This window comes from Rousettus aegyptiacus, unplaced genomic scaffold, assembly GCF_014176215.1.
Source record: "Rousettus aegyptiacus isolate mRouAeg1 unplaced genomic scaffold, mRouAeg1.p scaffold_m13_p_17, whole genome shotgun sequence".
Classification (NCBI taxonomy): Eukaryota; Metazoa; Chordata; class Mammalia; order Chiroptera; family Pteropodidae; genus Rousettus; species Rousettus aegyptiacus.
In genome coordinates this window covers 35,541,716-35,568,225 of record NW_023416292.1, presented here as the reverse complement: position 1 = coordinate 35,568,225, position 26,510 = coordinate 35,541,716, and the positions used below count along the sequence as shown (strand labels likewise).

At 42.1% G+C, this 26,510-nt stretch overlaps 2 protein-coding genes across 8 annotated transcripts in view; one reads left to right on the top strand and one right to left on the bottom strand.

Annotated features, from left to right (window-relative positions):
* The window catches only part of CUNH1orf194 (chromosome unknown C1orf194 homolog), an 88,905-nt gene that overhangs the window by 25,598 nt on the left and 36,797 nt on the right, over nt 1–26,510 (bottom strand). The window lies entirely within an intron of this gene.
* Nucleotides 1–26,510, top strand: part of ELAPOR1 (endosome-lysosome associated apoptosis and autophagy regulator 1) — a 59,166-nt gene that overhangs the window by 1,488 nt on the left and 31,168 nt on the right. For all 4 annotated transcript variants that reach the window (XM_016155595.2, XM_016155597.2, XM_016155596.2 and 1 more), the window contains exon 2: nt 25,879–25,999. In XM_016155595.2, coding sequence (XP_016011081.2) covers nt 25,879–25,999 — 121 coding nt within the window. The remainder of the gene's footprint in view (nt 1–25,878; nt 26,000–26,510) is intronic.

The window sequence follows — 26,510 nt, the reverse complement described above, 5'->3', positions numbered from 1 at the left end:
CCATTAGACTGTCTAAAACATAACAGATTGTGAAGAAAAGAGAAGGGGGAGAGGAAAGAATTTTTGTATGAATAAAGATGTTTGACTTGATTCATGAACATGACATAGTAAGTGACCCCAGTTAGTGAGACTTTTGGTAACTTGTATCGGTCCCAATGACTATCTGCCCTGGGCCACCAACATTTCCACCTGGCCCACCCAGCGACTGTATGATCTGTTTAAAGATGGCTTGGGAACAGGATGATTTTGTCAAGAGACTGTGGCTTATTGGTATTGGTCGCTTGTGGTCTCTAATCGACCAAGATAACCAGTTCAAACAAGCCTGCTCACTGAAGACTCCACCATGGAGTCTCCCAAGTGGAAAATAAGAATCTTACCGTTCAACTACTACTTCTTGCAGAGACTTTTGTCAACAATGGAAAATGGGAGACATTTAAGAAATTTAACACTTCGTATCATTCTTGGTTGGGGGGTAGATAATATTGATATTTGAGAACTCTAACTTGTATATAAATTTTGCCTTTAGTGCTTTTTAAATGATTAACATTTGCCTATGCAAAAGGTCTTGCCACAGAACATGAGCTAAGGGCTATGGAAAGCTGTGGAACTCAACATACCAGGCAGGGTTCCAGACTCTGCCTATTACTTACCACCCAGTTTTTGGATCTATAGAATAGGCATTTCAAGAACACCTACCTCAAAAAAGAATTACTTGGAGGACTGAAAGAGAAAATACAAATAAAACACAGAGTTACCTAACCCCCTTTCCCATTAAGCTTCCTTAGTAATGGATCCATACCCCATGTCTGAGTGAAAGTGTCTTAGGGCTCTTGCTCATTGGCCACAGGCGTCAGCAAGTCCTGTTTACACTCTCCTTGAGCAAACATTGGCTGCTGAACACCCTCGACTCCAAAACAATAAGGAAGAGAATAAACCCATTATTATAATATTCTTCATTTGGCAATATGAACTGACCCAACAAGTTTTGGGGCTTCCAACCCTAAATGGTGAAAAACCAATTCAGGGTAAACTAGCCCTTCTCTGTTTTTAATCTTCATATGAATTTCTTGTGAGTCTGTTGTGTTAAACATAGGGATCCTTATCAGACCAAGGCCGACCTTAATGACAACAATGCTGTTCCAGCCTTGTTTCTGAAATTTGAGGCATCCTTCAGGATCTAATCAGGGAACAGAGAGGTGCAGCCTAAACCGGTGGCAGAGAACAGGGAGTCCCAGATTGCTAAACATGAGCTGGGCTTGGCATTCCTTTCACAGTTTTCCAATCATCAGGGTCAGCAGTGGAACTAAACAACCTGTATGGTGTTTGACTTCGTGAATCATTTCTTTAGCCCTGTGTTAGCCTAGGCAAAGTGTTCACTGAGAGCCAAAGAGCATTTCCTACAGCACAATAAATCTAAATCTAATGAGAGAGGGGCAGAAAACATCTGCCTTTTCCTGAGACTCCAATGCTAATTGTCCCGAAGGGACTTCAAATCTATATTGAAAAGCCTGTAGGGCTGAGGAATATGGCAGATATAGACTAGAATAAAACTTGTTGAATGTGTGATGACTCTGCTACTTAGTAAGGATGCTACGTCGAGCAAGTTAATTAATTTCTGACAGCCTCCTGGATCAGATTCCTGATCTGTAAAATGAGGATGGTAATGCTTACCTCTTAAGGCTGTTATGAGAATTAAATTAAATTAGAGAACATATTTGCCTAGTTCATACCCTTGACATGCCATTGGTGCCTAAGAAATATTGTTAGGCAGAAAAGTTAAGTACAAAAATAATGACATATAAATGATGATGAAAGGTTAACAAGTGTTAAACAATGTAGAGTGGCAATATAAAAGTGGATAGGAAAGGAAGAAAACGTATTTAAACAGTTGGCACTTGACCTGCTTCTAGAACAATCAGTAGAATTTCAATGGACAGAGATGGAGGATGGGTGCTTTTTTGAAAGAGACAGGAGCCTATGGAAAGGTCCACAGGTAGAAAATGTAAAAGATTGTGGGAATTACAAATAGATCAGGTGGCCGAAATGCAGAGTAGGTGTGCGTTATACTAGAAATGAAGGTTGGAAGGTCAGACACTAAGTGGGGAATCCTTGAAGGATTCCTGGCACAGAGGGTGGCCTGCTCAGGGTAGATTAGCATGAGTATGAAGTAAACATGGTTGAGGTAGGCTGGAAGCTGAGAGCAGAGAGATGGGGGCGAGGAGGCCAGTTCAGAAAATTTTACTGAGGTCAAGGAGAAGGCTAACCAAGGGAATGCACTGGGATGGAGACATTGGGGTAAGTGGAAAGGCATAGATATGAAAAATATGCCTACGGTAGCGGTTAGAAGATTTGGCAACTGACTGAAAGTGTAGGGTGATGGAGAGTGACAAGCTGAAGATTTTCGTCAGGATTTTAGAATGGGGGAAGGGTAGGAGCTACTAGCCAGGATGCAGAAAGACCATCTTTGGAAAAAGAGTGATTGCCTTTCAGAGTTCTTACTTCTCTGGGATCAGCCCTTGTACTAGGTGGGAAAAAATCCTGAGACTTTGGCACTCTACCTCCCGGTGTGATTATAGCTTCCAGACTGTACAGTTCTTTCTATATTTGTTGTAACACATTATCCAAGGTTTGGATTCCACGGGGAAATGATCCAGAAAACAGTCAGGACCCTTGAGCTTTCAGGAAATATCTTAGCAAAAACATAAGATTTAAATGACTCCTTTACTTGGGAACCATCAAAGTTAAATGTTGAAAACACCCTGCCATATCTGGCAAAAAGAGAAAATTAAAATTCTCCATTTATCATGAAGTACTTATAGGGTAGCAAGATGGACTGTTTTCATTTACTATCAGAGGAGGTAAAGAATAATAGATTATTATTTAATCTCCTTGCGCCTCGATTTCTTCATCGTCAAGATGAGAATATTAATAGAGCTCATGTTAATTCTTGGTGCATGGTAAGTACTCAACAAATGTTAGCTGCTATAATTAGATTTTTTGTAAGTATAATTAACATGGTCTTATATCAGTAAAAAATTAAGAATTTAATGGTAGTTAAAGTCGGTTGAATTGAAAAGGAAGAAAGAGTAGCCGTGAAAGTTATTCTGAGGAAAAAGTTGATAGAACTTGGCAAAGAGAAGCAGGAGAGCTTGGTAGTTAAGTCTGGAGTTGTGCTATCTGGGCACGGTTGCCACCAGCCACATGTGGGTTTTGAGCACTTGAGATGTGGCTAGTGCAACTGAGGAAATGAAATTTTGATTTTAATTTTAATTAATTTACAGTCTAAGTAGATATTCAATTTAATTATTGAAAAACTACTATGCCGTACATCTGAAATTCATATAATACTAAACCTCGCCTGTAATTTAGAAAATAAAAAATTTAAGAAAAAATGAAAAACTATTAACCCTGGAAAACCTTGAGTATGTGAACGTTACTTTCTTGACTGTAAGTTTTATGAGTTCTAAGTAGAGATCAGGTATTTCCAATGAAGATTTAGCATCTGAATTGAGATGTGCCATAAAGCGTAAAATATAGGCCAGATGTGGAAGGCTCAGTACACTAAGTCCTCACTCAACATCGTTGATAGGTTCTTGGAAACTGTGACTTTAAGCAAATGCTGTATTACAAAGCCAGTTTTACCACAGGCTAATTGATATAAACAAGAGTTAAATTCCTATGGCATATTTCTGGTCACAAAGACATCACCGAATTTCTAAATAAAGACCCAAAACACTTTTAATATTAAACATCGAAATAAATGTGAGCTATGCATACATTTCAGAAAGACTAATAAAAACCACTCAGATAATGATTTTCCAACCCACTATTCTAGATCAGGCTTGCAGGTGGCTAGAACCTATCCCAGCAGCCCAGGGTACAGGTGGGCACCCGCCCTGCAGAGGATGCCCCTTCTGTCTTAGGGCCACTCACTCCTACTGGGACAGTGTAGACAGGCCAGCTCAGCTCACATGCACAGCTTTGGGATGTGAGCGGAAACGTGAGAACCCGGAGAAAACCCACGTAGACATGGCGAGAACGTGCCATCTCCACACAGACAGTGGTCATCAATGGTATAAACAAAACAATAATCAATGAAACGACATTATTTGAGGACCTGCTATACAGAACAAAGACTGTAAAATATCTCAATATTTTACACTGATACATGTTGAAATGATGTTTTAGATATTATCTAAATAAAATGTATTATTAAAAGTAATTTAACCTGTGGGTTTTTTTTTTTTTTTTTACTTTTTTTAATGTGCCTACTAGACATTTTTAAATCTAGTATGTGACACCATTATGTTTCTGTGGGACACTGTTGGCCTTGAAGTAATGGCCGAGCAAGTCTGGTACAATTGAGTACTAGTACAACTGAGTACTAGTTCCTTCCAGCTACATTATCTGGGGCAAGATATTCACCACTCTTCACCTCCGTTTTTCATCTGGAAAACAGGGATAATTTGGTTCTTGCCTTTTATGGTCAGTGGGAGGATTAAGCAAGACAATGCTTAAATAGTGCTTGCAAAATGTATAGCGTTTAAGCATTGAATTAAGCATAGTGCTTAATAAATGTTATGCTTGTGACTGTTTTATGATGTTTTTTAAAAACTTAACCGGATATCATTCTAAGTTATTAAACGGTCTTGTATGACATCATGTTAATGGGAAAGTGGACGAACCACCCTGGCTAATCCCTAATGCCAACCCTTTCGCTTTGACCACCTGCTTTAGGTACATCCCTTCTCACCTTGATGTAGTAGATTCAGCAGGTATTCCCCCTCTAAGTCATCACTTTTTCTCCTTTACTGAATCATTCCTATCAATTTTCACACATGCTATTGTTTCTCCTACCTTAAAAAAAAAATAGGGGGAAAAAAAAAAACCAAGAAATGGTTCCCAACCAAAGGAGTCTTAAGCAAAACTTCCCTCTCCCCTTTATAGCAAAAACCCTTAAAAATCTTGTCTATAATCAGTCTCTAAATTCACCCTTTCCCTTCTCTGTTGAATGCACTCCAAGCTGACTTTCAGCCCCACAACTCTACCAAAACTGCTCTTGCTCAATCCAGTAGTAATTTCTCTGTCCAAATCAAACTTCATCTACCAACATTTGGTAGACCTATGACCACTCTCCCCTCCTAGGAACATTTCTTCTCTTGGCTTCCAGGACACCAACTCTCCTGGGTACTTTTTTTCCCTTTCCCTTTGGTGGCTCTTTCTCTGTCCCCTTGATTGTTTTTTCTCCTCGTGCCCTTGAGCTCTAAAGCTAGCGGTTCCCCAAAACTCAGTCATTGAATCTCTTTCTTTCTTTCTTTCTTTCTCTTTTCTCTCCATCCTTTTCTGTTGTCATTCCCTTCATGATCTCATCCAGTATCATGTCTATAAGCACTATCTGTACGTCAGTGACTTCCAAATTCGTCCAGTCCAGATCTCATCCTTGAATTTCAGACTAATGTATCCAGATGCATACATGACCTCTCTATGTACATATTTAGTTGGCGGCTCGGGTTTACCAGGTCCAAAACACCTGATTTCCCCAGCACCACCCAACACGTGCCTCCCAGAATCTCCCTCATCTCAGCGAATGGTAACCCCATCCCTCCGGTTGTTCAGGCCTAAAATCGCGACTCCTTTCTCTCCCACTCCTTATACCCAATTTGTAAGAAAATCTTTTAGCTTTATCTTCAAAATATACCCAGAATTGATCGCCTGTTACACCTCCACTGCCACCCAGCTTTTTCTACAGCACCATCACCTCTCACCTGAAAGATTGCAAAAGCCTCCAAACTGGTTTCTTTGCTTCCACCTGCCCATTCACTGTCTAGTGCTCAGCCTGGGTAAACCTATAGAAAATAAAGCAGATTTTGTCTTTTTTCTGCTCAAAATTTTCTAAAGCTCCCATCTCAGAGTAGAATCCCACTCCTTATAATGGCCTACAAGGCCCTATATACAATGTACTTCTCGTCTCCAGCCTACCGGCCTCCTTGCCATTTCTCAGACCTGCAGGCAACCTGCTGCCTCAGGGTTTGGCAAGTGCTGTTTTCTTCTGCTTGGAAGGCTCTTCCCCAGGATGTCTGGCTTATTTTCTAGTCCCCAAAATAGTACTTGGCACATTGTGGGCTCTCGATAAATGAATGTAACAGATGAATGATTATATGAATTCCACTGATGGAATTTATTTAACCAATCCCCTATCATTGAACACATAGGTTGTTTCTAACTTGTGGCTATTATAAACATTGTTAAGATGAGCCTCTTTTTACATATACCTTTCAGCACATCTGTCATTACTTCCTTAAAATAAATTCCTAGAAAGAGAGTTGCTGGATGAGAGATCATTTTTAGGCTTCTCATATGTATTTCTAAATTGCTTTCTAAAAATTTTTTAAATCCATTTATTCTCTTATCAGTAGTGTATGAGAGTTTTCCCCCTACCATCATCACAAGTTTTTTCTTCTTTACCAACTTTATAGCATTAAGAACTCAATTATTTTAATATTCATTTCTTTTATTTCATTACTTTTGAGCATATTCATTTTCTCTACTTATTCCCATTCACTGTTAAAATTTAATTATGCAATATTTAATATATACTAAATATACATACATATTTGTAAGCTATTAGCCCACCACTTAGTTAGGGAACTAGACCATAATTCATGCTCACGAAGTTTCCTAAGGCTTATCCCCAGCTTCAGCTCCAACTCCAGAAGTAACTACTGTCCTGAATTTTGGTTTTATGTTCCCTCATCCATTTTATTTCCCCCACATCTATATATCTCCTTTAATAAACTTCTTTAGTTTTATTTTTGACCTTTATAAAAATATATCATACTATATGTAGTCTTGTAAGATTTGCTTTTTAAAGTCAATATTATGCTTCTGAACTCACTCATATCGTTGTATGTTACTGTATTTCATTCATTTTCACCATTGTAAAATACTCCTTTGTGTGCATATTTTGCAATTTAAAAATTCATTCTCCTGTTGATAGACATTTGGGTTTCCAGTGGTTTCAAACAATATGGTTAAGGACACTGTTAAGCCTGGTGTGCAGGTACAAATTCCTTAAAGGTATAAGCCCAGAAGTGTGGTGCTAGGTTGTGGGGTGTGCACACATTCGCCTTTACAAAAGAACGCCAGATTGTTTTCCCCAGTGAGAGAACTTAAACATAACTTAGTTGTCAGTGACTCCAGAGACTGAGATTCCATTAAAGACCTTAGTCACATTAGCCCCAGGCGAACTAAGTTAGAGTTTGACTGTGGGGTCATTCTTCTTTCATAAGTGATGTCATTTCTTCAGAGTTCTAGGGGTGGAGGGTCATATTTTCCTAGAATTTTACAGCTTTTTTCAGTTTTCAGTGATTTCTAATCTGATGCATCCCAGATCAGATGGGTTGTCTTCTATTCTGGAAGCTAGACAGACATATTCATATTCAGATCACTTACTAAATGGGGTCTTGGTGAAAGCTACTTCCAGGGGTGGGCTTCTGGAAATTGGTAGCATCTTAAGGTCTGAAGGGATCATCTTAGGGTAAAACAGAGTGTCAATACATAGGAGAAGGCCACGACTCTCCACTCTACCTGAGAGGAGACTGAGTTATAGTAATGGCTCTCAGGGAAAGCCCTCTGAGCACATCTAACCCTATATGCAGATTTGGTGGGTTCATTTAACCTTTAGAGTTTCTCCATACATTCAAGATGAATCCTAAAATAAGGGGCTTAATGCTGCTTAGTCACTGGAGGGACTAACTTCTGATTAAAGGACATTGCCAGGAACTGTCTAGCCTTCTGGAAGTTAGATATTTTCTGCAAATGTAGATCTTGTTCATACTCTGATCGTCCAATAGTGGAGGTCTTCTTTGCCCGTGTACTCCTTATTTTAAAGATTGTTAGCTAGAAAACTAACTAAGCAAAAAAACTAATTATAATTAAGAATGTAAGGTTCTTATGGTCTTAATTTAGATAAAAAAACCACCCCAAGATTTAATGGCTCAAAACAATAACCACTTTTAGCCCACAATTCTGTAGGTTGACTGGGTGGTTCCTCTGGTCTGGGGCAGCTTGGCTGATCTTTGCTGAGCTGCTTTATGCGACTATGGTCAATGGTGTGCTGACTGCAAGTTAGATGATCTAGGATGGCCTCACTCAGATGTCTGACAGTTGACAGGTTATTGATTGGGGTCCCCAGGTGGCCTCTCATTCTCCAGCAGGCTAGTTTAGACTCATTTATGTGACAGTCTCAGAGTTCAAGTGCAGTAAGAGAGTAAGACCCAATGTGCAAGCTCTTTTCAAGACTCTGCATGTGTCATGTTTGTTGACGTCCTATTGGCCAAAGTAAGTCACATGGTCATGCCATGAAATACACTTCATCTCTTGATGGGAGGCCTTGAAAAGTCACATTCAAAGGGGTGAACATATAGGCATGGAAAAATTTGTTGCTGTTTTTACAGCATACCACTGCGAAAAGCAGAACTGATACTCATAAATAACTACTTCAATTGACTTAGAGTTATAAATTTGGTTAAGAGCTGTGACAGAGAAGTGGAAGACATGATGAGAGATTATTAGAAGGACAACTAATTTATACTGCATCGCAGGATCTTTTATATACTTTCAGCATCTTGCTGGAAAGATGACAGTGGAGAATTTTCAATCACTGTATCTAGTGGTATAGATCAATGCTTCAGGAGTACAGCGAGAAAAGTACAGCACAGTAGAGAAATATCATACCCAGGGCGAAGCATACAAACATTGATTTTGGAAAAGACTGAACTCCAGAGTGCCTTGTTCCCTCTTGACCTATTAAATACTATTTTAGATAGTTTTATTTTTTTGCAACAATGTACATTCTTATTCTAAAAAATTCAAGAAATATAGAATGCAAAAAAGGACACAAAACAGCAAAATTTCATAGCTGGTTAAAATCACTGTTAATATTTTGTTATATCTTTCCAGACTTCTTTCTATACTTGTGAATTTTCTATAATTATATGCTGATATGTATAGATATGGTTATATAATTCTCCACAAATGGGATCATTTTATACATGTGTTTCATCACCTTTTTTTAATGCAATAATATGCAGGGGGCATCTCTACCTGTTAATAAATATAAGTCAATTTCATCATTTTCAAGGCTGCATAGAGTTCAATAGCACATATAAAAAGTAATTTATTTAACCAACCAGATAGCTTCTAATTTCTATTAGTATAAACAATACTAAAATAAATGCTTTTGTATATATGTATGTAACCACTTGCTCAGTTGTCATGCGTTAACTCCTTAAGTTATGTTCCTAGAAATGAGGATTCCTTGATCAAACATAAAATATATTATCCATATTATATAATTTCTCTTTCAGAGAAATTGCACCAATTTTACTTCCCATTAGCTATGCATGCCCTTACTTTTTTCTCACATCCTTGCAATGCTATCAGTCCTTTCAAACCTTAACAGATCAGTATGCAACACACACACACACACACACACACACACACACACACACACACACACACTTTCATTCTTGCTTGGTCCATAGCTGAAGAATCTCACCTGTTTCAAAAGAACCTCGCCTAGAGCTTCCAAGTGACCTCAGAGAGTTTCTGGAGGTCATTCATACAACTTAAAGATAAAATGCTTGCTCATTCTCAGCAAACAATATAAAAAATCCCTATACATCATTCTTGCTCTAAATCCCTTCTCAGCTGCTTCCCCTTCCAGGTGGCAGCAGTGAAAACTCTCCACTCTTCGCTCATGCTATGCCCAGCCTCCTCTCCTGTCCTTCACATTTCCCCACCTAGGTGGTCCTCAGGGAGGAGTTTGGCTCGAAAAGCAGAGTTAATACTCACATATAGCCACTCCAATTGACTTACAAATTTGGTTAAGTGCTATGAAAGAAAAGGGAAAGATATACTGAGAGATTATGACAAGGAGACCAAATTTAGATCAGGAAGGTTACAGCTGGCATGACGTTAAGTGGTGAGCCGAGGATTGGAGGAGTTTGGCAGGTGAAGATGTGGGGACGGGCCTGCAAGCAGGAGACATTCGGGTGCTTCAGCAATGGAGAAAAGGTCAGTGTAGCTGGACAACATAATGTTACACTTGTAAAATAAAAGAAGTATATCCCCATTTTTAAGCTTTGAAAACTATTTAAGATTTCAAAGGATGCTGGTGGCATGTGTTTGTTTAAAAGCTGTTATTTACTTTTACATTTTAAAGTAATATATGCTCATAATAATCGTAACAATTCACATTTATTGAGTGTTCTAAGTGTCCTACATGTGTTGACACATTTAGTTCCTACAATAACTGTGAGTTATTATAGGTACTCATAAGAGTTATTGTAAGGACTAAATGAGTCCTTACAATATGCCACCCCATACCATTCCCTCTCCTCTTTCGTGCTTTATTTTTCTCCATAGCATTCTTGACTATCTGACATATAGTTTACATACTATACACATGTGTGCACATATAATTTTAAAAAATTATCCACCTTTTCTGACTAGAATGTAAACCTTTTGAGGACTGGTATTCTTTATGTTTTATTCATTTCTAAATTTCCAGTGCCTGCCACATAGTAGATATTCAAAAAGTTTCCTGAATGAATTTCCTTTCTGTAGATGATCAAACTAAGGCAGAGAACGCAGCCTGAGGTTACTTGGCTGCTGTAAGAGCAGGATCTCAGGCAGCTGGGCTATTTTCTGCCTGTCCAAGCTAATAGTCCAAATCGTGCAAAGGGTAAAAGCTGAAAAGTAAAAGTTCCCCTCCCGCTACATCCCCAGAAGCTAACCTGTCAACACTTGCTGAAATATATTCTTGAAATGTTTTATGTCTATACAAGCACATCCGTCTAATATTTTTACTTTCTGTACAAATCAGAGGAGAATATTTGTCCTAGGCTGTAGTTTACTGTTTTTGTTACTATGGCTCTACATTTTTATTTTCGACAACTAAATTGTGATTCATCATACATACGTGCCATCGTTTATTGAAGCAGAAACTTGACAAAGGTTGATTCCAGTCATTTATATGGTAGCAGTGCTGCACTGCAGTCCCCATCCTCCTACACGGATCGAGGCATGCTTGCTCGAGTCTATCTGCAGGATAAACTCTTAACGGTAGAAATTGTGGGTCAAAGAATCTAAGTTTAGCATTTTGATAGACATGTGTCAAGTCGGCACATGGAACTGTAAAGACAGCAGTAGTCTTCTCCATCTGCAGTCAGGAGGAGGAGGGAGGCTTTGGCGGTGAGGGCCGCCGCCCGCGTTCATTCTCATTCGGGAATCTCTGAGACGCGGCAGGGAGGGCCGGGCTGGAGAGCCTGTCTGCTTCACCAAGCTGCCAGCTGGTCACACTCAGGGCAGAAGGACCTGACTGCTCATTCTGCCAAATTTTCTGAGAATTACTTGGTCAAACTCATAGCTTTTCCCCCAATCTGTATTATCTCTCTGGTAAGTGATAAAAATTGTGCCATTTGTTAACACTGCTTCTTAACAACTTCTTAAGCCTCCATGTCATACCGGATAGAGCACAGAACAGATTATTACAGTTAGTGCTTGACAGCTGCTGAAAGGAAATAGAGTTTTCATATTTCTTAGGCTCTCCGCTTTTCAAATTTATGCTGGAGAGGCCTGATATGAGGTTATCACCTATTTTTCGTCTTTATTTTGTCATGTATTACTAAAGGCATTTTTAGAAAACCCACAGAACAATGCAATGTGAAAAACTGAGTTTCATAGGCATGGAATGTGATTTTTAAAAAAAAAATCTGAAACTTACTGATGATACAAAATAAAAGGCAAAATAATAATATTAGTACTTTAATGTAATAAGCCTCTATGCTAACTACATTAGCCCTCTCTTTACCCCATGCGAAACAAGAAAGGAAAGCCATTTCTGAGTTAGAAAGGAAATGTCCTGCTTGAAATTGATTACTTCACACTCTAACCCCAATCACATAAAAAATAAAAGAGTGGCTAGTAAGCCACCAAGAGAAAAGATAAAGAGAGCATCAATTATTTCTGTTCATCTGGCTCTGTTCAAACGCTCCTAAGGATGGTTCTGGCTCAGGATAGCAGTTGGGGCAAATCAGGCATGTCAAATTTATGCTCCATAAATTTTGAATTAATGAGTCAACTTATTTTCCTTGTGAAAATTTTTCAAAGATTAGTGCTAGAGCCTCCACTTATAAATATTATTTGGCTGCGTAAATCATATGTAAAAGAAAAGAAGTAAGGGGCTGTGCCTAACTACCAAGTAACAGGTTAGCCAGAAGTCAGAAGATTCAAAGAACTATGGGGGGGGGGGTGGAGGCAGATTTTTAGAAGAACATACAGTGTTTTTAATCCTGGATCATCTAAAAGACTACTCCTGAGTCTTATAGTCATTGGCTAGTTTTCCCATGTAGAGAGGGATTCGTATAAGATTTCCGAGGAATGTGTGACTGCAGTCAATGCCCTTGATTGTCTTTAATGCAGGCAACTGCTTATACATACTCATTTTAGTCAGATGACGAGTACCTGAAGGGACCGGACATGAATGAATATGAGTAGTTAAAAATGATACCACTGGAAGTATGCAAATAGATCTCGGGAGCTTCTCTGTAAGAGAAGACACCCTTTTAATTTTTAGATAACCTAAAAATCTAAGGTTTTTAAAGAAAAGTCATTGCTATCATCCCATCTCTGTTAAAAAACTTACTTTTATATTCGTAGAAACTGAGGACCAAGGAGCTCAAAAGGTTAGTTCGCTCCGAAGAGTGTTATTTTAGATATAAAATTGTGACCTCATAAAACACCGGTGGGTCTCAGTGGTCATCCAGACCAAAGGCACCCTCACCAGCTTCCTAAAAATAGCTTGAGTGGGTGCTTACCCTCAGGTGGGCTATGTTGCTTAGCATAAATGTTTTTAAAAGAGTACTTTTTACTGCAATGGTAATGAGAAGTAATGAGCTTCTCATTATTTGGGGTAAAAAGTACTCTTTTTTAAACATTATAATTGTTAACTAACATAATTGGTCACCTGACGGCCCCATTTTTTCTGACATTCATTTCCTCCACCTTATACCCTTTCTGTTTTTTATCCTTCCAAGGACTATTGATAGATACTGTCCATATTGGTACTTGGTCCCAGAAAGCAAGTATTACCAGAGTACTAACCCTCTGAAAACATCGATGACAGATTTCCCATAAAGATCATGGGCCATTGTCATACTTTCTTCACTAAATACTTAATTTTTCTCTTAGAGTTTTAATTTTTAATCCTATCAAATTTAAAATAATTCATTCACCAAGCACTTATTGAACATGATGAATTGAAAGAGAATTATTTAGAAGAATTATTATACGACATGAAACCAACCGGCCTTTACAAGAACAAGTGGTTACAAATAGAGACCAAGTGTGTAAAAGGATGAGGCCAGAGAGGAAGGGTCCGCGGGCAGAGCCCTTCTGGAGACTGGGTTCATATCCCAGGTAGAGCTTCACTGGCTGTGAGACTCATTTATCAAAGGAGCCAATCGCGTTCGATTTGAAGGATTGTTGTGAAAATTATAAATGAGAAGTAATAAGATACACACATCGACTAATTGTATTAGTTTGCTGGGGCTGCAGTAATAAAGTACCACAAGTTGGGTATATTAAAACAACAGAAATTTATTCTCTCACAGTTAGGCAGGCTAGAAGTTCAAAAAATCAAAATGTACGCAGTGCCACGCTCTCTCTGACGGCTCCAAGGGAAAAAAAAATCTTTCTTTGCCTTTCCAGCTTTTCTGGAGGTCGCCAGCTATCCTTGGCACTCCTTGACTTTGCAGCTGCCTCACTCCGATCTCCACCTCCTGTCTCCACTTCCATGGTCACGTGGCTTTCCCCCTCTGTGTCTTTACATGGCCAGAGTAATTTCCTTTGGTCTCAAATCGAAATAGCAAGGGATACAATGTTTAATTACAATCTATTAACCATTACGGAAGCTGGCACTGCTCAGAGGAGGAAAAGCGAGATGGCTTGTTTATCAGTAGACATAAAAATAGAGGTGGAAGATGTGCTGTCTCCTCCTGTGACTGCTAAAAAGCAGGCGAGTCATCTGAGGCCTTCCTGAAAATTAGGGAGAATGGTATCCTGTCTTTATTTCTTCCACCAAATTTCACTCTTGGACTCAGGCCATTTCTGCTTTGGCAAAGTGAGAGGTGCTGCTGTGGACTCAGTTCCCTGTAATGATGCTCCAGGCTGGTCCAGGGGAACCTTTTGAAATCTCTGTGTGTAGTGGTTGCCTCCAACACTGTCAGGTACCCGGCCGTGGGTGGGGGGCTGTGGGAGGGAGCAGAGGAATGCTGATACCAATTTTAGTACTGTATAAAGGAGCATTTCATTTTCCACCTTGTAGCAGAAGCCATGTGGGAAAGTGAACCTGGGCAAATGGCTTGAAGTTGAGCATTCTGCTTTAGATCCTGTTCTTCCTTCTAGCCCCTCTTCCCCTAAACCCAGCGACCCCTTCCACAATGGGAAATAGTACAGTTTCCCAAAGGAAAACAGTGCCATGGAGTCAGTGACACTATTCTCCTCCTCTGGCTTTAGCTTCGGGTGCTTTCAGATTTCAGATTTCACAGCCTCACCGCCTTCTCCAGGCAGAGCTCGGCAGTGGAACCCAGCTTCGGGCCTTGCACGGGCCTCTACCTCACAGGGCTCTGGGCCTCTCCCCTGTGGCTGGCCTCTGGCTGCCACCCTCTTCTGCTACCAAGACCTTCTGGAAGAAAAATGGCTCCCTTTAAGAACCAAGTCATTCTTGCAAAGGATTCCTGAGTCCTGGCCGCCTGTCCAGTGAACAGCTGGCTTTCGTGACTGTCACCTGTCAGTTTACTAATAAGAAACGGATGTGTGTTCAGGCGGCTGCTGCACCTGTGCTTCTGGTCTTTTCTTTCTGTGCAGATGAAATTCTGCGGAGCCGAGTCAGTTCCACCTTCATCGTTACTCCATACAACTTTGAAGTCTTTTTGGCAGCTTTCAAAGCATCTTGACATTCTTATCCCAGAGAGAACTGTCAGTTCTCTTTTCTAGGTAGAAAAGCTGAAGCTGAACTTGGGAGTTCTCAGTGGTGTTTTCATCAGAGTTCCAGGAGGTCTCATTTCCATCAGAGGAAAGAAAACTTGAAAAAGAGTTCATATTTAAACAATTACCTGTGAGCACTCTTCTCTTTCTCCTTCCCCTTTTAAAAAAATGGTGGGTAATGTAATTTTTCAGCACAAAAAAATAGTAACAACAGTTGGAGTAGAAGGGGAGGTTTCTGGAAATCCTGCAGTTGTACAGACGACTCAGGAAAAAAATGACCAAGCCCATCTCCAACTCCACACCCACTCTTCACTCATCCCAGCCAGCTTCCCATTTAGAGCAGGGGCTCCCACACTGCAGTGGGTATGACGTCGCCCGGAGGGCCTGCTAAAACCCAGACTGCTGGCACCTCTCACCCGAGAGCTGCTGCTTCAGGGGGCCAGTGAAAGGGCTGCCAGTGCTGAGACTACACTGTGAGAACCCCTGGCTTCAGTTTAATGGAAAGGACAAAAGCTTAGAAGACAGTCAGGTTTGGACTTGGGTCCCAATCCTGCAGCTAAGTTATCAGCTGTGTGACTTTGGGGCACGTGCCTGAGCATCTCTGAACTGGTTTCTTCGTCCTTAAAATGGAGAAGGTAATATCTATTCCACAGAGTTTGCTGATTCAACAAATATGTGTTGTATGACTTGCAGTATCAAGTTGTACACTAGGCAGTAGGGACATGACAGTGGATAAGACAGACTTTGATGTCAGGGAATTTTTGTTGGTCGTAAAGACTAAAGAGATAAAATTGGCAAAGTTCAAGTACCATGAGAGATACCTAATAAATATTAATTTCATTTCCCTTTCAGTTGGTAACATGGTTCTGCTTTTATTTATTTAATTAATTTTTTGGTCCAAAAGGCCATTCTCAAATCTTATGGCATGGAACCAAGAGCTATGATTTTCTGTTTGTCTAGACGGAAATTTGAGGTATGGGCAATATTATGAGTTGAATTCTGTCCTCCAAAAATTCATTTGTATCTTAGAGTGCCCCCTATGTGCCCTAGAACCTCAGAACATGATCATATTTAGAAACAGGGTCTTTGCAGATGTAGTCAAATTAAGATGGGGTCATTTGGGTGGGTCCTAATCCACTATGACTAGCATCCTTATAAAAGGGAGGAATTTGGTCACAGACACAGACACACACACATGCATACACAGAAAATGCCTTGTGAATACCGGAGTTATGCTGCCACAAACCAAGGTACCCCAAGGACTGCTAGCTGTCACCGGAATCTAGGAGAGAGACGGAGAACAGAGCCCCCTCACAGCTTCAGAAGGAATCGGCCCTGTCAACACCTTGATTTCAGACTTCCAGCCTCCAAAACTATGGGACAATAAATTTCTGTTGGTTAAGCCACTTAGCTCGTGGTGCCCTGTTACGGCCCTAGCAGACTGCCACTGTGAAGTACTGTGAAGTATGAGGTCACATCATTCACAGGCTGCACTGATTAACAGTGAAGGAGAACTGCTCTTTTTAGCCCATACATCCCTTTACTATTTGAATTCTTCTACAAAAATGCCTGTAATCTAAAAATTTTAAGTACAGGTAATTATTATTAAATGCTCTGAAAAGAGTAACTCCTCTGCCTCTAGATCTCTTTACTCTCAGCTAAGCGACAGCTGTAACCACCTGTCAGGCCCATCAGGATATCTGTACCAGGTCAGAGTGTGGATTAGGAGACCTCCATCCAATTCTGAAACAACATGAAATTCTCCGAAATAACGGGAATGTCTGTTGCCGACAAAGCACAGTCAGACATTTAAGGGCTGTCGCACTGACGTATCTGTCAGCGACTTTCCCATCTAACCGGGCCCAGGACTCAGAGGTAACAACAGAGCGTGGCAGTTTGTGATCATCACCCCATGAGCGGTATGGAGGGCAGAGCCCTCACCTTCTAGAAGGAGCAGGGACCGATTCTGGAAGGACAGGGAAAGAGTGTATCAGCTGGGACTGGTGGGCCACGAGGGGTGGAGAGCACTGGGCAGGCACTCTGCAGGCAGGGAGGAGCGGCTGCAGTGTTCTCCGCTGACCCTTTTACCTAGAGGATCAGGTGTAAACCGTGCCACCCTGGGAGGGGATGAGCGAACAGGTAATACAGCCACGTGGTAAGCAATTCAAAAAGTATAAATGGCATCCAGGAAAGATCTGCATTCTTTCCTCCCTCACAAGTGTATAGACTTCTTTGATTTCTTAGCTATTTCTACAACAAAGGTCAAATTAACTGAGACCCAGAGTGATGAGATTCCAGCTTTCTGGGACAGTGACTGGACTTATTCTGGTGCAGGAACTTGGTCAACTGAAGGGAATCTTTTCTAAAACCACCTGCCAGGCACGCTCCACACACCCTGCCCCAGGTCTTGGTCGCAGGCTGCAGCTCAGCCTGTTTAAGCAAGAGCCGGGCTTCTGACGGCCTTAGGATCAGGCTGACCAGAGGGGCCTGGTCTCCTAGAGTTGGTCCTCCACTCACCCTTCTCTAGTTTCCCAGTGATGGCAGAAGGCTGGGCCAGAATTTCAGTTGGTGACCCCTGGCAATGGCCTAGGGTGAGACTGTCCCAGAGAATAGCCTGGGGTTTTTATTCAGAACTTTTACAAACAACACAGACATCCCCAGCTATACCAGTCACCAGGACAACTGTCATTTTACAGGGCGAGAGGTACCCATCCAGGTGTGTCTGCAGCCTCTCCCATAGCACTCACACACCACACTTATCAGTGCCCACGGCTGATCAGATCCTTCTGTGAAGCACAGATAAAACTTCAAACACAGTAAGAGAAACTGCTTCTGACCCCCTCCCTCCACCAGCCGGCCAGACTTCCTGATTTCCTAATTTTTCCCCTAGGTCAGAGTCATCTGAGAAATGCAATGGCAGCGTCAGCTCCTGCCCAGGATGGCAACGTGCTGCTGCAGGCTTCTCCTGCCGGGCGCTGCCCACAGCCCCGGCTCCAAGAATCCTGCTTTTAAAAGCTTCTCTCCAAGGGAGGCGTTAACTTTAAAAAATATACCTCATTAAATAAATTGTTTGACAAGTAATTCATCTCCATGATAATCAATTCAAAAAGCATAAGGGGGTACAGGAGAAAAAGTGTTCCTCCCGCTTCTGTCCTCTGCCATCTGCCACGTAGTTCTCCCGCTAGGAAGCGGCCCTGCTGCCTTCGGACTTACCACTGAAGTCAGTTTGCACCCCTGGGGCACCCTGTATTTACTGGGGGTGCAGAGAAAGTATGACAGCAACGCTGACCATAGGCTTCGCTCTCTGGGAGAACAAAACCAGAGGCAGGAGGATGCTGAGGGAACGATGGGCTGGTCACAAAATCAAAATGTAACACACAAGTCATGAGGGGTCCCTTTAAATTAATTTTAATTATTCAGATCGGGATTGGAGGAGTTGAATTTTAAGCCAGACGTCATAAACCAGGAGATTATAGATATGGACTGGAGCTTAAAAAACAAAACAAAACAAAATAAAACAAAACATAAAAACTAGGAGGCATTAAATAAACCACTCTTTTCAAAAATTCTTAAAGCACGTGATTTCTCACCTGTCACTTTCTACCTGACATTGTTCAGGTATATATTTCCAGCATTCGTATTCGATGGTATGTACCTTGCAGGGCAGTACCTCGCATATTCTTTTATGTGACTAGCACACCGGGATCATGCAGGACACAACGTCTGCAGCTGTCCACACCAGGACTCCCTCGATCAAATCTGTAACCCTGCACCTTACACTTAGTGACCATTTTTAGCTGGATTACTTTGAGGTAAATGGGCAACATCTCAAAGTGTTATGTGGGGACAGGGTTGGAAGAGAGAGAGAGAGCCGGAGGACGGAGCAGGCGCTGGGGAGCGAAGGCCCTAGTAAACCTCGCGGGGAGTGTGGTGCTCACCCTGAGGGCAACGGTGGGCAGCCACACACTGTTCTGCAGCTCACATGGGTCGCTCTGCCTGTAGCCTGCGGAGGGGTTTGGAGGGAGCAAAGCCTGGGAGTCCATCCTCCAAATTCAAGTTCTCCATTACAGACAGCTAATGTATCCAAACACTGAGCTATCCTTGGAGAGTTTTGCATAGACCTGGACCTAGTTAGCCTGTTTCTTTCATGTATGATTAAAAGCTCAGGTGAAAAAATTTAATGGAACATTTCGATCTCATTGAAACCCTGAGAAAAGCATGTCTTTGAAATATAATCTCATAAGCCCTGCCTTATAGACAGATGTATGTACCAAACTCTCACCTATCAGAAAGAGATTGAAATTTGTGAAGGGACATTTCGTTTCCTGGTGACAAAACCATTTCAATCCTAGGGATATTTACAAGCAATACCGAAAAGCCCTCTGTCCCTGACAGAGTGGCCACAGTTACCAAGTGTCATAAATGCCTGCGACCAGCCTTTCTCTTGGAGAGATTAGCTTTGGGGTTTTTGCTAGGGGAGAAAAAGCGGAAAAAGACAGATGTTGTTTCATATGTATGAGACGGCGCATCAGAGGAGAGAGTGCGTGGGGGCGCGCAGTTAACGGCGGGGGAAACTGGGAAGGTCTCACTGCTGCTGTCATCATTGCTGTTAGGCCAAAAATGTCACCGGCTCCTTTCTCCCGGCCCTACTGCCAGAAAGAGGAGAAGAGGGCCTGGGCGCCCCCTCAGTGAGCCCTCTCCAGGCAGAGGCGTAGCAGTAGCTGGCTGCTTTTTTTTAAAAAAAAAACCATTTTACAAAGAGCTTTCCTGAGCATAATCTCCTAATTGTCCTGAGAAGCTAATGTTACTCTGTTGTTGGTTGTTTTTTTGTGGGTTCTTTTTTTTGGGGGGGGGGAGAAGGGGGATGCATCTATTTAATCATCTTAGCTTCGTATGATCATCCCCATTTCATGGGCAAGGGAACCCAGGCATGGGGATATTTAATAACGGGTCACGATCGTGCGGTTCGGGGGTGGCAGGAGGAGATGAGAGTCCAGGGCTTTGAGCCTAAGGCAGAGCACTCCGCACAGCCGCAGAGCTGCTCAGAGTCACGCCCTTGTCCCACCACCCGGTCGGTCAACAAATATTGACCGACAGCTGCTACATGTCAGGTGATGTTCTGGGCACTAGGACTATACCCCTGAGTGAAAACAAAGATCCCCGTTCTTACAGATCTTATGCCTGATCTGGGGTGGACAGAAACAGGCAATACACATAATGAGTAACTAAGTTATAAAATATGCTTGAAGGTGGGAAGCGCCATGGAGAAGAAATCGTTCAGGATTTCAGGTTCGGTGAGACGGAGGGGAGAGGGTTACGACTGTAAATAGTGAGGTTATGGCAGTGGGGACAATATCGGGGGCGTTCGTGGGGGCTAAAGGGGAAGATGCCTGTGAAGTGCTCAGCTCAGAGCCCAGTACATTGGTGCTGACATGTGGTCACTAATAGTGGCTGTCATCACCCCGGCCCCAGCTCCCTCATTAGCCTGTCGGTGTCTCCCGTCTCCCGGCAGCCTCCGGGCCAGGGCTGTGCCTCAAATGCACAGGCAGCTCAAGTTACAGACAGGCTGGGCATTTGGGGCAGGGTCCTGCTTGGCACAGAGCATAGTGACCCAAACTGCCCCGGCTGGGTTGTGGAGACCCAGTATCTGCTTTGTGAGATGTGTCCACAGCCAAATAACCAGGGCAGGCCCTGCTGGGGTAACCAAGTATTGTTCTTGCTGTTTTTTTTTTTTTTTTAATCAAAATGGAAGTTGAAAACCCCATACTCCTTCAGACTGGGAGCGCCAGGGATCCCAGCACCGTGTTGCTAGGCAACAGCCCACAGATCGAGGACAGCCAGCAGGAGCCAGCCTGCTTCGGGTCTGTTTGCTTTGGCTGCTGCTGGGTCTGGTGCCTGCTATGGGAAAAGGGGGCATCGCTTATAGGTAAGAGGAACCGACTAAGTGGAGTGAAGGCCAAAAGGCGTCTTTGACCCCGAGGGCCTCAGTGCCTGCAATTCCACCTTCAGCAATTTGGTCTTAAGACTGTGGTGTTCAACTTTTTGTGTGTGAAACTTTTGGTTCCAACAAAAGCTTCGCCGAGAAGAATAAACATGTATAAGAGAGCGAAAAAACAACATTGCTCCATTAAAGAAGGGGAATTCTGAATTCCCACTCCCCTTCAAAGGGACTGGTTTTTAAACCCCTGGACTCTGAAGCATAATTTGAAAATTTCTGGTTTATAGTATTTCAGCCCCCTGTTAAAAGTAAACAGCTTTTGTCTGGTACAATATTAAGCTATTTTAAATTTACTAATACATTAGGACAGAGTTTAATGTTTTTCTGTGCATAGGAATATGAAGGATCTACTGAAAACTGTGGACCTTCTGCCTGGCTGTGTGGTGCAAGAAGTCCAAGGACAGTAGATTAAAAACCCCTGTCTTGTGGGAGATTGGTTTATCTGATTTGCTTCAAAATGGGATAAATACTTAAGGCTTGAGGCATACAAGAGTGAGGTTTCCGAGAAGGAGGAAGGAGGAAAAGATCTAGAGGAGAAATGGAATCTTGGGAGTCAGAGCCCAGGACTCTATTTTGAACTTGATCTCCAGGCAGTAGTGACATCAGACAGATGTAAGTTTAGGCACTAGAGCTCTAGAGCTGGGATGGCTAGGCGCTGGGGCCCAAGAGGCACTCCTACTGAGTTGGCAGTCCTAAGAGGGTGGGACGGAGGGAGAGAGGGAGGGAAAAGCCCTGCTGCCCTCCCCAGTCTGATAGGCTAGAGAACAATAGGGCAGATCCTGTGCCTTCCATCCCACCCTTCACGATGGGACAAAGCCAGGTCCCTAAGCCATAAGCCTCAGCCAGATCATCCATCCAAAACCTGACCAAGGGTACTCCAAAGTAAAAAAACAAAAACAACAAAGAATGGGAGTCCAGGAAGCCATCTAGCTAAGGCTGGGCCTAAAAGAAAGTCTCATTTGGGGCCCTGATGTTCAAGTTCTGACATTTCTCCGTGGTTTTCCATGTCCCGGAATGACTAGCCCATTCCTCCCTCCCAGCAGAGGCTTGGTCTCTCCTCACAGTCCGAACTGTTGAACTGTATCTGTTCCTATCATAGGTACTTTCCAAGCAAAGAGGTGTTTACAACTGAGTCAACAAACACCGACCCACCCTACTTTACCAAGCTCAGGGGTAACTCTGGCCTACCCTGGCCTACCCTCCCCTCACCTTGACATTCTCCCCAAAGGATCTGCTTTTGGGGGATGGTTAGAGAAGGGGATGAGCCTGAAGTTGGGGGACGAGCAGGTGAAAGCCTCCTCAAGACCCCAAGCCCTCTAGTCAAAATCCAGGTTTGATCCCAAGGCCTCTAGTCAAAATCCAGGTTTGATCCCAAGGCCTTTAGTCAAAATCCGGGTTTACTTAAGAACCTGTTTCTTGACACAGGCCCCGTCCCAGCCAAAACAAACCCAAGTTGTGTTGATACCCTGCTTCCTTGGGTGGCTGTGACTTGACACAGCAATGGTTCTGTGATTCTAAGACTCAGGACATGAGACACCTGCTTGGCTCTGTCTATTCTGTCTGTGGGCTGAAGATGGTAGGGGAGTTTCTCCTTCTTCCCAACAGTCTCTGGGCAAGGAGAAGAGTACATGGAGGTAAATGAGCAGGAATGGCTTGGTGATGGCTACATGGCGGGGCTCATTATATTCTGTTTTTTTTTTTTTTTTTTAATATGCATTTGAAATTTCCCATAATAAAAAGTGAAAAATAAGACTTAGAAATGTTTATTCTCTCTTCAAAATCTCTCTTCTTGATCAAAAATCTTAAGAAACTCATATCCTTTACCCTAGTAATTTCACTTTTGGGAATCTATCCAAAATAAATAACCAGTGAGACAAAGAATATTTCATTGTAGTGCCATTTAAAATAAGGAAACACTGGGCAAAAGCCAAATGTCCAACAACAGGAGAAGAGTTACAGGAATATGGCACAACCATTAAAGACATGGGAAAGCGCTCGTGGCCTAAGATGTAAAAAAGGGGAAAAAAGGTCAGGTCACAAAACTACATGCATAGGATGGTCCTCATTTCATTTTTAAAAACATATATGCACGTATAGTTAAGATAGGGCGACTACACATATATCAATTCCAAGTCTGAAAATGATATTCTCCAAAGAGCTTTGCTGCAAGAACAAGGGGTAAAAATCCACATTATGTAAATTACATAGAGAATCGAGTGAACCACACAGAGGATCAATGTTCTGCCTACGGACACAATTATGCCGGTCGTTTGCATAGTGCTTCCACGGTTCCCATTTGCTGTCTCACATGACGAGCGAATGAGGAGATGTTCCCTTCACTGTATGGATAAGGAAACACTCTCGATGGGGTGAAATGTCTCGTCCAAGGTCACACAGATGGCAAGTCACTGAGCGAGAACCCAAGCCTTCTCACCAGGAATCCTCCACCCTCGTACATCCAATAAAACACAAACTCATCCTGCACCATATTTAACAGCCAAATCTAAAAATTAAATAAGACGGTGTTGGTTGTCTGCCATTATCCAGGCTCACTTCCGAGGTCTGAGAATTGGTGTTAAACTATCTGCTAGAGCTGATAATTTCAGTTTACTCTGACTCCATTTGGCCTTTTGGAGACACATGGGCCAAGTCTATTTCTTTTCATGGTCTTTCATTTGGAGTGCCCTGGGACCCACTCAGGTGGAAGGTTTGCTGAGAAAATGGTGGTTCCGGGCTTTAGAACATTTCCCTTTCAACGCGTGCTAATTTACTTCATGTCACTTGGGGATATTTATACCGTCCAAGATGGCTGGCTCTGCTGCAGCTGTTTCAAGCTACTTTGAGATCTCACAATTCAAGACATAAGCTTCAACAGTTAAATCAGATACATAACCGGCAGCAGTCCTCAATTATAATCTGTGAACCAACCAATTCTTTGACAGCACCTTGGTTTACCCAGTGATCTGGCTTTGAAAGTGCATACATAGTCTGTGCAATATACGGATTCAGAAAGAAGACACATAAGTACACTCAGCACAGAATTCCTCCCCCATGCACAATGATATGACACACATCCAAGTCGCAATCTTAAACACGGGCAAACTAGGCCCTTCTTGACAGTGAGGGTGCCTTAAGGTATCAGATCTTTCCCCCAGTTAGTTCCCATTTCCAATCCTTTTGGATGCAAACTGGGTATCTGAATTTGCTTATATATTTTTTTTTAAATTTCAGAGTTCTCTGAGATAGGGAAAAGACTGGAATTATGAGGAAAAACAGATCTAGAAAGATATTAGCTCAAGGGCACAATGAATTCCCATCCTGATGTTCTTTCTTTCCTAAATGACACTGACATCTAAATGCAAAGCCAAAGAGTCTCATCAAGAGTTAGGCTCACAGCTCCCCAAACTGTCCCCTTCTCCTCTGTACCTTCTCCTTCTGGATGAAATGCTGGGTTTATGTGTTGCTGTCTTGAACTACACTCAACACAACATTTAGTACCTCTAAGTGCTGGGCATACAATATATATTTGGTAAATATTTATAATAAAGGAAAATAAAAATGGAGCTGTAAATTTGTTCTTATCAGCCTAAGTGTCTGAAACTACAGCTCGAGAAACAACATGTTTATCTCATTTCCACAAATCTGAGATGCCATGGCTTCTAAGACACACCATTTTTTTTGTGTGCCACAAAGAAAAGACTCTATCAGTTACAATATGACACAATGCTTCCTCATTGTGTCAACTGTAAGCCAAACATCTTTATTTCATAGATATTAAAATGTGAAAGAAATAGGCATCTCACAGTAGATGAAACGCAGTATGTTTACCTCTCCTAAAAGGTGACACTTTTTCCTTTTGGTTATGATGCTCTCTCAAATTAACTGTCTCATTTTCAGTCTGTCTTGCATTTATACATGTTATGCAGTCATGCTTTCATACGGGTTGAAAAAGGGACATGAAATCTATTTTTCTTATGGACACAATAATATAAAGTAGTTCTGTACTTATAGTTTTAGTGCAAACTGTAAAATACTTGTCAGAGCCAAAATCGCATTAATTCTGTGGTCTATTGTTTATTACAAGATTTAAAAGAGTAAGAAATGTTTAGGGGTATTTGGCATGTCTACTGTGTTTCCTTTCTCCCAAGTAGTGCTTTCTATTGTCTTTGTTGTCATTCTATTTAATGCTTGATTCGGCTGTTTTGTTATTGTTATTCTTAGTTCAGGTAAAGCAACTGAACTGTGAGTTTCCCACTGCACAGAGAAATTAGGCATGAATAGATTCACATGATGAGAGCACATCACTTACGTGAGCTAAATATGATGTTTTTATACAATGCAAGGTGAAAATTCATAGTCTTTCTGGGCAGAAGGGAGCAAGAAAAACACTGGGAAAAAGAAATATAGCTTCTGTGACAATCCTTTCTAAATTTTTCATGGATCAGTCCTTGCTCATAAATGCTACAGTTTGGGATAAGGAAAACTCTGATGCTAGCCTTTTTTTTAGTTACCTTCACATATTTCTCTGGCCCAGTGGGCATTATTTATATACAACAGCAAAGAGATTCATGCAAAATAAATAAATACATTAATTAATTAATTAATTAATTAAAAAAGGTTTTCTAAGGGCTAGACCATGGCTGGGTGGAGAATGGTCTAAATAACTGTAGGTCCTGGGATGCCTTGCTCCCCACTGAGGTACCAGGGCCCACTACTATGCTGATGAGTATTGGTAGCCATTGTACTGGGCACCAAGTGGGGCGGATGGGAAGCTGTTACTGTTCCATCACCACTAATAAACCTTTCGCCCATTGTTCTCTCCCCTGCAGTCTGAGTACCACTATGAATACACCGCGTGCGACAGCACGGGCTCCAGGTGGAGGGTCGCCGTGCCGCACAGCCCAGGCCTGTGCACCAGCCTCCCCGACCCTGTCAAGGGCACCGAGTGCTGTAAGCAGCCATCCTGCTCCCGGGCTCCCTGCCGCTCAGCTTTGGTTTCTGCCCCAAGCCTCCTGCCATCCAAGCTAGGCCCTTCCTGACAGTGCGGGCGCCTTAAGGAACCAGATCTTTCCTCAGTCCCCATCCCCGACCCTTTAGAAATGTTATTTTATGGATGCAAACTGGGTATCTGAATTTGCTTTATTTTTTTAAAAAAATTTAAATCCCATCAGGATGTAAAGTATAAGTAATTCCAGCTGTGTGCCACTCAGATATTTCTTTTCAGTTTGCATACATTTTTTTTTCTTTGCCTGTGCATTTCTCTGCAGTCTTCACTCCCCAGCCACAATCAGTCATTAGGAAAGACTGCGATTTGCTTCTTTCTTGAAAAGGAAGCCAGAGAAGATGAATTTCTGCAGAGGCAGACCTTTCAAATGCACTGGGCATCACTTCAGGGAAGAGAATCTTCCCCAGATGTGCAGCTGACTGTGCAATCAGCAAGGCAATGACTTGCCTGCAGCTT